Source organism: Dipodomys ordii, unplaced genomic scaffold (assembly GCF_000151885.1).
Source record: "Dipodomys ordii isolate 6190 unplaced genomic scaffold, Dord_2.0 Scaffold58, whole genome shotgun sequence".
Lineage (NCBI taxonomy): Eukaryota > Metazoa > Chordata > Mammalia > Rodentia > Heteromyidae > Dipodomys > Dipodomys ordii.
Window position 1 is genome coordinate 8337598 of NW_012267274.1, and position 15296 is coordinate 8352893.

Sequence of the window (15296 nt, forward strand, 5' to 3'; positions counted from 1 at the left end):
AGGTTCTCCAGGTACTGAAATGTGTCAATGCAGACATGAAGAACGAAGCCAGGTGCTCACACTCATGTCTGTGACGGCGCGGGTCACAGACTGTCCAAGCAAGAGCTGACCCTGGCGCGGGGATGTATTTTGTTTGGCTTGCTCTAGGCTCTTTCTAGTCAAGCCAATATTTTTTAAAAAATCGAGATATATCACACAGTTCTTTGAACTTCCAGCTCTTTCTGAAAGATCAAAAGATGTGACACCTGGGGCCACCCTCCCCGCCATGCGCCTGTTAGAAGTCAGCTGGCGCCGAGAGGCGTCCACTGACTGTCCTTCCGGAGCTTGTGGCCCTGGCGTAATCTCCCGCACAGGGCAGGTCCCTCCATGAGGACTGTCCCAGTTCCGCTCCATGTGACTCTCTGACTTGCTCCGGAGCCTTCAGGTCAAGTTATCTATAAGAGGAAATATCTGCGGCCATCTGAACCTAGACTGACCTTCATCAGGCAATTCGAGGGAGGGAGGGAGGGAGCTCTAGGCTCTTGTGGGACATCACAGGATGCACGGGGCGGGGGGGGGGGACTTCCACAGCCTTTCTCCCCAAATCAAGGATGCACTGCACCATCCGTGCTCATCTTCCTGATCCTCACGTGGTAGGGCCTTGCTCCACCACTGCTCTGCATGGCTACCACGTGCTGCACCATTGCTCTACATTTCAAGCCCTGTGAAATTTTGTTTTTTCAAATATTTTTCAATCTGTGCTTGTTTTGAGTCCTCAGATACAGGACCCCGGGGCAGGTAAGGCTGACTAATCTTTCATTGTATCTCAGGAGCTAGCCAACCGACTGCCGTCACCTCACCCAAACTAAGAGCACTACTGTATGGCTTTATTTAAAAGCATACATAATCACAAACACATGGAGGGGTGCTGGGGCGGAAACTGTTGGCTGCAACATGACTAGCCAGCACCAGGTTCCCTGTCAGACTCTGTCAGTCCCTTTGGTCACTCGTGGGAGGGGGAGCCTGTGGGAAGCCTGTGACCAGTCTGCCCAAGGCTTGTATCTTTGGTGACTTGGGCAGAGGTGTTCCCATGGGGGGAGTGGGGAATGGGGCCAAGGGGAACATGGTGCAGCCTAGAACCAGCAGATGAGTTCCAGGGCTTCTGGAGTCTTCACTCCTCAAGAGGCCGATTGTGCTTGCTCAGGTTTAGAAGTGGAGACTGAGAGGCTGTGACTGCACTGGAGGACAACAGGGGTCAGGGACCCTGAAAGGCTGCTCTTGAAAGATCAGGGGACCCCAGAGGTGAACGAGATCTCAATCACTCAGTCCCGGTGGGGTGCACTCATTCCCACTGCCTGCAGAAGACGAAGGTGGATCCTCCCAGGAGCATTTCTCACTGTGTAACTTTAAATACACACCTGGCATCAGACAGACAAAAACTCCCAGGCCTGCTCAAAGGAGCATCAATTAGACTGACTCCTGACTTCTCTGCAGAACTAGTAGAAACCGGAAGACAGTGAATGTCTCTGAAGCACAGAACAAAACAACTGCACTGAACACAATTTTAAAATGGTGAGATGGGGCTTATTTTCCCTTCTACAAGCTTGAAAACGTTCCATGTTTTAAGAAAGAAAGCAAAATAAAGGTAGTGAAGACAAGAGAAGCAGACAACAAGTATGACTTGTAGCTATGGACCAGAGAAAAGTATGCTTCAGGCAGAGGGAGCAGTGTGTCCAATGCAAAGAGGACACAGAGCAACCAGGGACACAGGTCCGGTTCTGAGTCGCTTTACATGGACAGTCACTGCCTGGGAGAAATATACATTCTCAGTGGGATCTGAGCTACATAGAGAATTAAAATACATGGTAACGATCATGAGTAAGTCTTAAGAGGGATGGATAGATTTAGAAGGTTCTAAGCTCCTTTTGTTGCTCTGAAAATGGGCAAAATGATTAATTGGTATCGTGTGTCTAAGACATATGATATAATTGCACAGGGAATAAGTAAGTGGACAGAAAAGGGTCTAAGAACAATGGTAAATAACAATAGCAAAAGGAGAACTGGAATAATAAAAATACTAGTCCAAAAGACGAGGAAGGCGGGAAAGGGGGCATGAAACATGGGCAAATCACAAACACAACGGTAGACTGAACTCAAGAGCAGCGATACCACTGCCTAAATGGCTTAGTGCTCTGAATGGAGACAGAACATGAAAAACAAGTCTGATTGGATGGCACTGGAAGAGTAAACACCTTAAGGATCAAGAAGGTTCATCAAGGGGCAGTACAAGCACGAAGGGAAAGGACGTGGCAGTGGTGCTGTCAAGTAGGGGAGATGTTCGGGGAGAGGCAATGCCTGTGAAGGCCCCGTGGTTTGGTCCTGGAAGCAGCCTGCCTGTCCTAGGCTCTGCTCGTTTCCTTTTGGAAATAATATTCTGTCGCCTCTGGATTGTACGTGTGGTATTAAGCACCCATTACGAGGCTGCAAGGTGAGCAGAGGCCTTGGCCACTCATGAAGGCCCAACTCGTCGGTGCTGAGCTCCGATCCTGGAGGATCCTGGGTGCTGATCAGGCCTGGGTTGGCTCTTCACTGCTTGGGGGCCGGCAACTCTGGCACTGGGCACCTGCAGAGCTGTGGAGAGAACCCAGACCTCAGTGTGGGGGAAAGGGCTCTGTGGCTCATCCTTCAGCTCCAGTCTCAAGCATGCACAAACCTGCACACAGAATGGGAAGACTCCATCTCCAAACAGTGAGTGCCTCTTGCTTTCATATCTGCCAAAAGACTGCAGGAAACACAATGATAACTCATCGGTTTTCTTTCTTGTAAGCATGCACTTTGTCCTGTGGGCATCAGCTGTAACAAGATACTGCTAGAGAGTCACCCAGGGGTTACATTTTCTGGAAACTGATTCAAGGACACGTCATGCATGTTTGCTAAAGGAGACGGTATGTGATGGGGTAGTCCGGCTATATGTGCTTGGAATGACACTTCCTGTAGACGAGCCCTTTCTAGAAATTTGGGTTCCATGTGGCATAGTCCTACCTGCCCATGAAGCTCCTCTCCATCTTCTCTCTAAGAAAAGAGTTCAAGACAAAGGCTCCAACCAGGTGCTGGTGGCTCACTGCTATTATCCCAGCCACTCAGGAGGCTGAGATCTGAGGATCTCAATTCAAAGGCAGTGCATCAGGAAAAGTCTGTGAGACTCTTACCTCTACTTAACTACAAAAAAAAAAAAAAAAGCTGGAAGTGAAGCTGTGGTTTAAGTGGTAGAACACTAGCCTGGAGCAAAATAGCTCAAGGAGAGTGCTCAGGACCTGAGTTCAAGCTCCAGGACTGGCATAAAAAAGAAAACAAATTAAAAAGTAAACAAAACTTCCAACACAGGACCTGAGCCCTGCACAGTGAGGGTCCTTCTCTGTTTCCACAGCGAGGCTACGCCTCATGACCTGTGTTGGCCTCAAAACACACCAATTTAGCTTTCAAAATATCCAGCTCTGGGGTGAAATGTCCTCTGGCTCCCGGGCTTGCTGGAGGTATGGATGTAGCGTGTACAGTGACGGTTTGGGGGCGGGCCTCTGGGAAGCGATGCATGGAGGATCAGTGCCCTGACCTGACAACACAGGGAGACAGGCCAGGACACCGAGCAAGGCCTGCTCCAAGCCAGAAAGCCAATCTGCAGACACCAGAGCTGAGAAACAAGAGTGTGTGGTTATGGCGGCACAAGCTGCCGGGCGACGGCTGAACCAACGCCATTCACCTCAAAGCCCTGGAGTGAGACCACGGCCTCTGCAACTTCTAGTGTATCCTGCCTAGGCTGAGAAAGGAGTAGCAGGGGAGCCCAGTGCAGGATCGTGCAGAGCCCAGGATCTCTTTCAGCGCTGCACCCCGGCCTGGGAATAAGCATTCCAATGCAGGCCATTCCCTTGATTTTTGCAGAAAGGAGTAAACTGGCTGATTGCAAGGCTGGAGAGGGGCGTCTGAAAGTAATGCCTCCTTGTAAGTGTATCGCTATGTGCCACCGTGCAGGCCCAGGAAACGACAGAGAAATGTCTTTGCCTTATGTCTGAGAGCTGAAGGCAGATCATATTTTCACTGAGAAATGAGGGGCAGCCGTGCCCAGGTGGGTGTGGGTTCTGCTCCATGCTGACTTTGGAGGCTGAGCAGCTGGATGACTCCTGCAGAGTCAGTCACCACCTGGCTTCGGTACAGAGCAGAGCATACAAAGGCCTGACGGAAAAGCACACCTGCAGTCCAGACACCCGCAAGGCTGAGGAAGAGGACTGAACCTGAGGCCGGCATGGGCACCAGAGCAAGCCCCTGGCTCAAAAGAACTCCAAAACTCAACAACCCACAAATTCCGGGGACAGGAATCTTTTTATTTCTATGATTTTTGTGGATATAAACATTTAGATTCTCAGCAATAATTTATGATAGTTACTTCTCAGATCTCAGCAATTGGAAGAACACAAAGACAGAAAATTAAATGACAAAAAGACTTTGAGACTGAGGTTATTGGAATGCACCAAAGGAGTAAAATTCTAAATACACGCATCCTGACACTACACACAACGCTCAAACCTTCCCCTGAGCCCAGGAGACTAAAATTACAAAATTCAGTGAGCGTCTGAACTGAGTCAACTCTATTTTCAAGGTAAGAAAGTGAAAGCTGCTCTGGTAAGCTTCTTTAAATATTTCTGTCCTGGTTGTATCTCGAGCGCTTGTATAACACCAGGTCTGTGAAAATTGGTCTCACAAACTTCCCTAACTATAGAATTATCAAACACTTGACATTTAGCCAGGGAGAAGAGAAATTCTATCTCTTGAAAAAAGTTAGAAAGTGTTTCCAGGGATCTTAAAGCTCTCTCGTCAAGAGTATAAAATGTCACAGAGTTCCACTTTTCTCTGAGCGCCCAACCCACATAGCAAACGCCCGCAGTGCTGTGCACACACGGCCTGAGCAAGGGCTGGACCAGCCCACATCCATCTGTACTTGGACCACGACTGTGACCACAGCCAGCAAGAGCCCCTCAGGTTCCATGTCTACAGTCCCAGCACATCGGCTGTCATTCCTCGGTGAGCTCTTCCTTGTGCGATGCAAGCTCATCCAACAAGTCTTTGCCAGCTGCTCCAGCTTTTGAAGCAAAAAGAACTGCTCCCTGCTTAAAGCCAAGGTTCTTCAAGCTTCGGGCATAATCCGCATATATGGCAGTGATGAGTCTCTGTGCTCAGCAATTAAGGAGAAGAAGAGCAGGAATGGCGGCTGAGCCTCCTCCCAGGAGGGTGAGAGCAGAAGACAGGCCTGGTGTTCCACAGGGACCTGGGGCCCAGTGGGCTGTGGGTGGTGAGCACAGCAACCCTTTGTGGGGAGGCAGTGTCTGTATCCACACCATCACCCACTTCACACCAGCCCAGCCCACTGCTCTCCTCCAGGACCCAACCAACATCCCCCCAAATACTCCCACCCCCACCCTCAACTGAGGACTGGAAACAGGAAGCTGACCCAAGAGAAAGCTCGCTCAGCAGGGCTCAGGATCGTCTCTGAGAGGCTGGGACAGCACACATCGGTGCACTAGGATTTTAGACAGTCCCTCTGCCGTGTTCTGACATCTTTAATGGGCACGGTGAGCCAGTCAACGTCACCATAACGAGATGTATGGTCTTGAGTTTCAGTTTCAGCTTTAAAAAATACATTTTCATGGAATGAAAAGACCTGACATGTAGAAATGAGGCCAAGAAAAAGTACAATGAGAAAAAAGGAGAGCCATGCAAACACAGGAGCCTGGGGGCTATATTCTCAAGCTCATTCCTATCAAAGAAAACAATGCGATTTGAGAGACAGACAGAAGACGTGGGATGTGTGTGGGCGCGGGTGGCCACTGTGGCTCCTGTGGGAATGAACGTCTAGGCTCTTGCCTGTTCGTATCAGATTGTCCCTCTAGTGCAGTGGGAATTTTTCTCCATTGTTTCATTCTGCATTTTCCAGATAGACATATACTTTACTCCATGGAATGTCTTGTTTTGAAAAAAATACTCTTTTAAAGTACATACTCTTATGCCTTTCGAAGCTGAAATTCCTTTGCCTTCCCTTATGCTCGCACACTCATTATGGAAGGGGGTCCCTCCCTTTACCATCCACCCCAGGATAGACAGCCACCAGCAGGGTGGCTCCGCCCCCAACCCTCTTGGTCTTGGAGAATCAGAACATGGCCCCGGCAGCACAAGCAGGAGGGAGTCCAAACCCACTCATGCTGCCCGGCGTAAACGTCCTTGCAAAGGATATCTGTGTCCTTGCTGACCTCCAAGGCACCATACTTGAGGCAGGCTTCCACAAATAAGGCTGCTCTGTCGAAGTACCTCATGCTGTTCAAGGGAAGAAGGTGAAAGTTAGTTACCCTTTGTGACTTCCGTCCTGGGCAGGGAGATGCATCCAAGGAGGCATTTACGTCTGAGGATGTTCCTACTTCCCTGGAGGTGAGAGCTCTGAGTCCCACCAGCACCTTGCCTGCTCTAAGCCCAGGTTGATAGACCATGGGTGTCCCCAGCTGCAAGTCTTGTTACTGCTACTTCAGAACATTACCAAGTAGCTAAGTCACAGACGTATCTAGAGCCATGTCAAGGACCAGGCACCCATGGTCCACATTTCATAAGCAATCTGTTTTATCAGTGTCCCATCAGAAGTGATGGGTTCAGAGAGGAAAGCCCCCCCCCCGCCTTACTTTGTCCCCTGTGGGTTTCCTCTAGCTATCCTTCTCAAAGCTGAACCTTCAATTCTCTGAAGATTTTTATATTTATTTAAAATTAAGTACCTATTAGGCTTAGACCAGCAGGCTAAAATACCATGACTCCTGGACCAAACAAAGAATTATAAACAAAAAGAGCTCTCTGCCCAAGTCATACACTTCTCCACTCACTGACTATCAGTGCCACCGCCTTCCACTACAGCCTGCCCACAGTGCCCACAATCCTGAGCAGTCCACATGACCCTCCACCCACAGCCCTGAGCAGCCCACGTGACCCTCCACTGCAATCCTGATCAGCCTACATGAAGGAGCCTGCTGCGTGTGTGTACCTGTGGAGTGTCTCTGCCACGGTGGAAAAGCAGCCCAGAGAGAGAAGGACAAGGAGGGCCTTGGACTTCTGGTTAACTTGTGGGGAACAAAGGTGGTCAACCCACCGCTTGAGAACATCTGCACATTCTTCAGGATTTAGTCGGACCTGAGAAAGACGCCTGTGTCACAAACATGCTAACACGGAAAAGTAACCAAAGTGAGTGAGGACTGCTCCTCCTAAACCAATGGGGACATCACGACCTGGAAGCTTCTGTTACCATGAGTGGTGAGGAGCTGAGCCTGCAGGGCCCGTGGGCTGCAGGCTGCTGAGCAGGCCCCAGCTGAGAGGAGGCGGCTGCTTTCACTTAATTACTACCAATGAGAGCTCCTGTTTCCATTGGAAGAAATGTAACTTAAACTCAAAGAACAAGAAGGAGGATGAGAGCTGCGAGAAAATATTTCCAAAGCAGTTTTGCAAGCCAAAGAATGCTTCCCAACTCGTGGAGCAGAGCTCAAGACTAATCTTTGTATCACAAATGCTGCAGACATTGACACGCATTTCCCACCTTTGCAAGCCAGGCTGCCCGGTTCCACTCGCCATAGGTCTGCAGGTAGCGGCAGGCGTCTGCAGCCTTGTCTATCAGACAGAGCAGCTGCACACCCTCTGGAAGACAGAAGACCCCTCACATGACATAGCAACACTCTGCTTGACAACTCATTAAAAAAGAAAGCCACCACCTGACTCTATTTAGTCCCAAGCATTTTATACTGGGTGAGTATCCCTATCCCAAAAATATAAAAGCCAACTGCTTCTGAAACACCACATGTGAAAATTCCACATCACAAAACCTTGTTACATGCAGGCTCAATGTGTCTAGTGTACATGGAACATTGAATTACATGTTCAGACTTGGGTTCCACCCCTAATGACTGCCTTATTACATGCACGCACAAATATTCCCACATCTGAAACATTTTGGGTCTTAGCATTTCAGCTAAGGAAAACTCAAATATGTCACAATAGAGATGCTGTTGATTTAAAGCAAGTAAGCAGGGTAGGAAGCACAGTCTTGAGAATAAATAGGTGGGGCACACCTCACTCACTCACAGGTTTTACTGCTCTCAATTGCTCAGGCCTGTCCAACATACACATACTGTCTTCACAACCGTTTACCACGGGTTCTGGTTTAGATGTAAATTATCACCATCTTACAAATAGCTAGCAGTGTTGGTTCTTTCTATTTTCCTTCAGCATGCATAAAGAAGAAAGACGTATCCTGTCATCAACACCACTGTGCATTGCCACTAGGTGTGTCTTACCTGCCAGCTTGCCATTAGCAATCATGTTAGTTGCCACCAGCTTAATGGTGCTCTGAGAGGGGCCTGAGGAGGTGACAGTGGTGACCAGACAGGCTTTCAGAGAGTCACAGTAATAATGCTGGTTATCTGCACTTGTTTCCAACAGCAACTGCACAGCTCTGTCTGTCTAGGAAGAGAAACAAGTCTTGTAATTAGGGAAACAGTACCCTTCAACATAACCTCTTAAAATTCATATGGTGTAACACCAAAGTCTACAGCTTCAGAAAGACAGTCATTTTCAAAGACACATTCTGAATACTTTTTTTTCACATATATAAAACTTAAGCCATGGAAGTGGCGCTGTAGTTCAAGTGGTAAAGTGCTCACCTTGAGTTGAAGAGCTGAGGGACAACGCCCAGGCCCAGAGTTCAAGCCCCACGACCGACAAAAAAAATAAAACTTAAGCCAGAGTCCCCTACCTCTTCTCACAGGACAACATAAATCCTGGCCCATGTATAGCTGTTCGGTGCTCTAGTGGCCAGCAATGCAGAAACATGAAGCAAAACAAAATGAATACCTGGGCTTCATCAGACATTATGAAAGCCAAAGTTACAGCTGGCCAAACCAAGAATTTCTCCTGGTATGTCTCAAAGAAAAATATCCACCCCCAAAAACATAACAGTACATCTTAGATGAGCTCTGAAACATAATCTGGTGATATTATTTTTTTTAAAAAAGCATGTCTGTACAGGAAGAAAATACACTCAAGAGAGAAACCCTACCATACATGAAATACGTGTCTGTATATATACACAGAGATAGATCTATATACAGCTATGCACATATACATATATGTGTGTGCATAATGATGCTTTGAGATACGAATAAACTAGCAATTCCATGAATTATAAAGAGAAGTACAAACACTGACATACTTGGCCCAGGAGTAACAGCTGGTCAGTACATTTCCTAGTGTGATCATAAGTTGACCGTTTCACTTCTTGTAGATTAACCCTTTCCAGCTGAAATTTCTATTGTAGAAAAAACAATACAAAAGAAAAGTCGTAAGATGTCTGAACTATTTATACTTAACTATACTTAATAAGGTCATCTCAGGAAACATTACTTTGACTTTAGAATTTACTAGTTAACTTTATAGAAACTCGAACGTTTTATATAAACATCAAAAGAAAGCATGTTGAAGCATACTCTCTCATTTATATGCATGTTTACCTGCTTACAGAAATGGACACTTAATAGAATGAATGAAAAAGTCTTCTGTGCACTCGAGCATTCTGCTGGAGATTTAACTATGCAGCTGCCAAGATGGGTCTGGTAGCGCACACTGTAACCCCAGCATGGGGGAGGCTGAGGCAGGGAGATAGGCCAGGCCAGCCTGGCTGTCTATCCCAAAATCAAAAAACAACAATCAAAAAAAAAATCACACCTGGAAGTAGACAGGAAAAATGGCAACACCACCCACAAAGCCAAGGCAGCACACCTGGAAGTAAATAGGAAAAATGGCAACACCACCCACAAAGCCAAGTCAGCACACCTGGAAGTAAACAGGAATAATGGTGACAACACCTGCAAAGCCACAGCAGCTCACCCGGAAGTAGACAGGAATGACTGCAACAACACCTGCAAAGCTACAGCAGCTCACCCGGAAGTAGACAGGATGACTGCGACAACACCTGCAAAGCCACAACAGCTCACCTGGAAGTAGGTGTTTTCACAGAGGACATCATAGCATATGTCCAGTGGGTTGTTCAACTTGTCCCGAGAAGTGGCTTCCTTAGTCACCGCTGGGCTCCCCAACTTGGCCTGGGACAGACTGTGCAGGTAGTGGGCTGCCACTGTCCAGAAGTGTAGCTCCGACTCATCGCCATAGAGCCTGGGAGGATTGAGACATGGTCACCATGGCCCTCACAGCAACTGTCAGAAGTGGCCTCAGGCACTGGCCTGGTATCAGGGAAAGGGGGAGGCAGCAAGTTCTCTAGCCTTATCACATTTTCCAGGGACACCGAGCCCTGCATACCCCAATAACCTTGCCCTGTCAAGATCAATGAGCGGGCTGGTTTGCCACTGGCATGTGATTCCGGTGGCAGCTTCACAGGAGGAAGAATTGCCCTTGGGATAAGTGGGCTAGAGAATGTGCAAAAGTAATTTGCTGATTATTCTCTGGAGCAGAGCATGGCAGGAAATGCCTTTCTTCTAGGTGACAACTCTGCAGTCTAGTGAGAAAGTGCAGGTTAGGATTTTAAATGTGACTTAACAGATTTAAGTACATACTGCTTTATCTGGTATTTCACAGCACAGTTTACAGAGCTGCTATGGGGGAAGGTCTTTTCAGTACTAAAGCCCAGATATCTCATGTTTGAAATATAACCTGATGATCCCACTCTTTGAATTACTACTCTTAAAATTACTTAAAAGTCAAATAAACTCATTTTTAAAAATATAGGACAGCTTGAGTCTAAGCAGTATAAACCCTTAATAAGAGAAATTAGTTAAACTTAAATTTCCCATCTCTTACAGAAGACTTTCCCTCAGTGTTACCTGGAAACAAGTAGGCACCTCTGCAGGAGAGAGAATTCTGGATCGAGCAAGAGTTTCTTTATGTCGCTATGGACAAAAATCCAGACAGAGGTAAGATAAACATTCTGAATCAAACACTAAAGCAAGATATCCAATACATTCTTAAAAGGGAAAAGTTCACTCAAAGTACATGTGCAGAACTTACAAAAGCCATGTGACTTGGCTGTGCATGACCCAGCACTGTGAAACTGGCGGGGGATGCATGGGGCATTGACAAGCAGAACCTAGCAGCCACCACAGGAGGCTGAGCGCTGACCTAACTCAGCAGGATGGTAACCGCAACTCCTGCTTTTCAAGTACACCCAGCTACCTGACCACAGGAGCAAGGACACCACGGCTGGATACACCTTTGGTAATCCTAAAAACAGCGTGTACAATTTAAAAGAAGATGGCATTCACAACTCTCAAACAACTTCAAAAGTAAAATATTTAAGGAAGAATTGCTAGTATTTCTATATATTGGTGTTTCTAAGACAGCTAAATATAGAATAGTCACAAGTCAAGTGGAAGATATTCTCTAAATCAATAGCTTCACATTTAAATATAAATGTTAATCTTTGGATTAACAGAAAACAGTAATTATGTTGAATTTTTCATCAATGAAACAACATGCTATCATGCTTAATTTGTTAAGTATTATGATTCCAGGTGGCAGATTCTAGATTGCAAAAATGTGTTAAAACTTTACCAAGAACTCCATGTGGACTCATACTTTTCTCCTATTCCTATTGCTCTTGGCTCAAAGGAACATATTAATTATGACACCAAAGCCACATCCACACCCACACACCCCCCCACACACAGTGCCTAGTGTAGAACTCAGCTTGGAAGAGGGAAGGAGACGGAGAAGAAACACCTGTGTGCCCTCCAGCACAGGGCTTCATGGGGAAGGGATGGTGAGGGCAGCTGAACTACAGAAAGACACTCACACCACATCTCCAGGCTGACCTGACACAAGAGCAGAGCAGTCTGGTCATTGTGAACATGATGTCCCTGTAACTGTTAAGTAGATGAACAAATATGCCAAAGGGAAACAAACTGCTGTGACTAGAAGGGCTTCTCTTTGGGCCGTTAATATTTTTAAAAATTATTTTGACTTTGTAAAGCCTAAGATAATGTGCTTAAATAGTCTTAGCTTTTAATAAAATACAGTGTGCTTACTTAGACAATGAATTCAACTGCTCTTGAAGGAGATTCTTTATTTCTTCATTTTCCGGATAATCACTGTACAGAGAAGATTTTGAATGAGTTACTTTTTCATTTATAACTACTTGTCTTTTTTACCAGAAAAACATTGAGTACAGAAATAACCTCTTTGTAGCCCTTGGTTAAAGAGATGGCTATAGACCAAAGTAGCAACAGTATACCAGGACCCCACCAATCATCGTTACCAACTACTTTTACCTTACAGTCAAAGTAAGAAATGCATAAAGTCTCCTTGGCCTCTAAGAGACCAGGGACATTTACTAGCAGGCTCTGTAAACCAGGCTTATATTTCTTTTAATTCAGAACCAACATTGACTACAGGCATTTGCACATTTTGCCCAGCAGAATGGCCATTGGTTTCTCTTTCTCTAGGTAGTTCTTAGGTAATAAACATTTCATCTCATTTACAAAAGGTCTGAGTCTCCCACTAGCAGCCCTCAACCCGAAGCTCCATTCAGACTGTGAGGCCACACAAACACCGGAGGAAAACTTACATACTTGCAACTCCATACTGACCTGACCTCCAATTTCCACAAAGCTGTGATAAAAGCCAGAGGCTGACTAGTGACCCCAGCAGAGTATCTGCTTTTCTCTGATTAGTTTTTATGGTCCATTTGTTTTAACCTCAATACAGGCTGTGCTAATTTTCAAGGATGTCTTCCAACCTCCAGTAAAATGTGAAAGGAAAACAAAACTGAAATCACTCACATGTGAGAAATGTCCAAAGAATACTTCCCATTCCACGGCTGGTGTAGTAAGAAGGCTTTCAGGGCAAGGGCAGCCCTGGGAACAAGGAGATACGGGCACCACACAGGTTCTGGACGACAAAGAAATTCGCTTTTGTTTCAAACAGAATTGCCCTAGTTATGGGCCACCTGCAGGACATCAGTGGAGAGCTCAGCCAGGTGCAATGGGAAATGTGGTTCCGACTTGGGAAATGGGTTAAGCTGGGGCTCTCTGTATTCAGGTCTGATTAATATATTCTCTTTCCACTTTTTAAAATTTAAGTATCCTGTGTGATATAAAACTGTAGTACTTCTTGAATAGAAGATTCAAGATAAAGACCCAACAGATTCCAATTAAATTCATTATTTTAAAATGTTAAAACAATTTTGATATGCATCACTTGTACCACTCTGTGTCTTTGTTTTTCTGAGACTTTAAACATGGCCCATGGATTGAAGTATTGAAGGGGGGTGGGCGGCCTCTGATGTGAATGCTGGCATTCCCAGCATTCTTACAAATTCAGGGTGCTGGTGTCCTTCACAGCCTGTGGTTGGCTAAGTCAGTACACCTAGAAAGAGTTGCCTGCTTTGCAACGTGTTTGCATGGACACAGGTGAGACCACAAGCCCCAGTGCCACCAGCTGTGCTGAGCCGCTCTGGAACTCCCACCTTTGGTTCAACATGCCCAAGGGCCATGGGCTTCTACAACACAGCTTCACAATCTACTTTTCTTCTATGACCCCTTGAACAGATGTAGTTATTTTTTTCTTTTTGGTTGGTTGTGGGGCTTGAATTCAAGGAGTAGGCATTGTTCCTGAGCTCTTTTGCTCAAGATTAGTGCTTTACCACTTTGAGCCACAAACATCACTTCTAATATTCTGGTGGTCAATAGAGATTCTCATGGACTTTCCTGGATGGCTTTGATCCACAATCCCCGGATCTAAGCCACTTGTGTAGCTAGGATCACAGGTGTGAGTCACCAGCACCTGGCTCAGATACAGTTCTTAAAGTGACCCAAGTCTCTCAATGGTGCTATCTTATTTAAAGTGATTCACACAGACTTCAGACTGCTATTAACACAGTAGCCATTAGTGGCTATTAATCCTTGAAAAGTAGCTATTACAAAGAAGTGAATGTTTATGTTATTTAAATAAAAAAATCTGATACTCAATTCAAGTATGTTTGGAATAACTTGAATACGTAACTACTTTTTCAACTGAAATTTTTATAAAATCTGAATACAACTAAAGTATTTCCTCTGAAAATCTGTCCCCTGAACTGAGAGGGTAAATTAATTTACTTTGTAATAAATGTAAAATGCCTATTGAACTTTGAGTATTAAAAGGTAAAAATCTCATCACAGTAATTATCAATACTGACTACACACTGAAATGCTAAATTTTTGATATATCAGCTGAAATAAAATCTTGGTTAAAATCAATTTTATCTTTTACTTTTCTAAGCATGATTACTAGATAATTTAAATTTACACCTATGGCTCATTATATTATGCAATGCTACTCTAGAAAACTTAATAAAATTAAGTAAAAATTAATTAAAAGATAAGTTTTATGAAGACTTTTCAACTTAAGAGTTGCAATTCTACTTTGCAATACTACTTTCATTAAAATCACAGTCCATATTAAAAAATTCCTGGCTACTCCGCAAATATTCTAAGATCTATATTCTTTTTTTTTTTTTTTTGTGCCCGTCATGAGGCTTGAACTCAGGGCGTGAAAGCTGTCCTTTAGCTTGTATGCTCAAGGGTAGCATACCACTTGAGCCACAGCTCTACTTCCAAGTCTTTTTGGTGGCTTCAAACTGTGATCCTCAGATCTCAACCTCCTAAGTAGCTAGGGTTGTAGGCATGAGCCAACAGTGCTCAGCTGAAGGGTATATTCTTTTAAATAGTCTAGGGTGCCTTTAGGGTGGGGATGCAACATGCATGTTTAGTAAGCACAGAGCCCTGGACTTGGGAAAAGCAAATCAATAGCCTAGTGAAGACTTCTTTCTCATGTGCTCAGCGTTGGCCTTGAGGGGAGTTAGGATGAAGCTCTTCCAGCACCACTGGAAGTGTGTGGAAACTGGATTACACTAGAGTTGTATCACTCAAATCTCACCCTGGCATTCCTGTTACATGCTGCTAAAAGACTCTAAGCTGTACTATCATGACATTTAGGTCACTGATAAAGCAGCAGACAAGAACCATTCTCCAATTCCAAAAGAGAAATTCTAATCTTCTAGATTTGTGTTAACTGTATCAAAATGAACTTCAGGATATGGAAACAAGAGGTTTTTTTTTTTCCTTTGTTGCTGTTGTTGTCTTTCTTTTTTGTCTTGTTTGTTCATTTATCTGTCTTGGGAGGGTAAAGAGGAGGGGAACAGAAATAGAGGGACAAAGAGAGAACAAATACAGCAGTGGTACTCACTAGATTCTATG

General features: G+C 45.2%; 1 protein-coding gene across 1 annotated transcript in view; it reads right to left on the reverse strand.

The window, feature by feature from the left end:
- Positions 1-4334: 4334 nt before the first annotated feature.
- Wdr11 (WD repeat domain 11) overlaps positions 4335-15296 on the reverse strand; it is a 45135-nt gene continuing 34173 nt past the window's right edge. The window contains exons 20-29 of the mRNA XM_013021934.1: positions 12840-12948; positions 12087-12149; positions 10887-10952; positions 10044-10221; positions 9263-9358; positions 8349-8514; positions 7595-7692; positions 7049-7194; positions 6260-6339; positions 4335-5200 (exon numbers count right to left, since the gene is read on the reverse strand). Coding sequence (XP_012877388.1) covers positions 5043-5200; positions 6260-6339; positions 7049-7194; positions 7595-7692; positions 8349-8514; positions 9263-9358; positions 10044-10221; positions 10887-10952; positions 12087-12149; positions 12840-12948 — 1160 coding nt within the window. The 3' untranslated portion in view covers positions 4335-5042. The remainder of the gene's footprint in view (positions 5201-6259; positions 6340-7048; positions 7195-7594; positions 7693-8348; positions 8515-9262; positions 9359-10043; positions 10222-10886; positions 10953-12086; positions 12150-12839; positions 12949-15296) is intronic.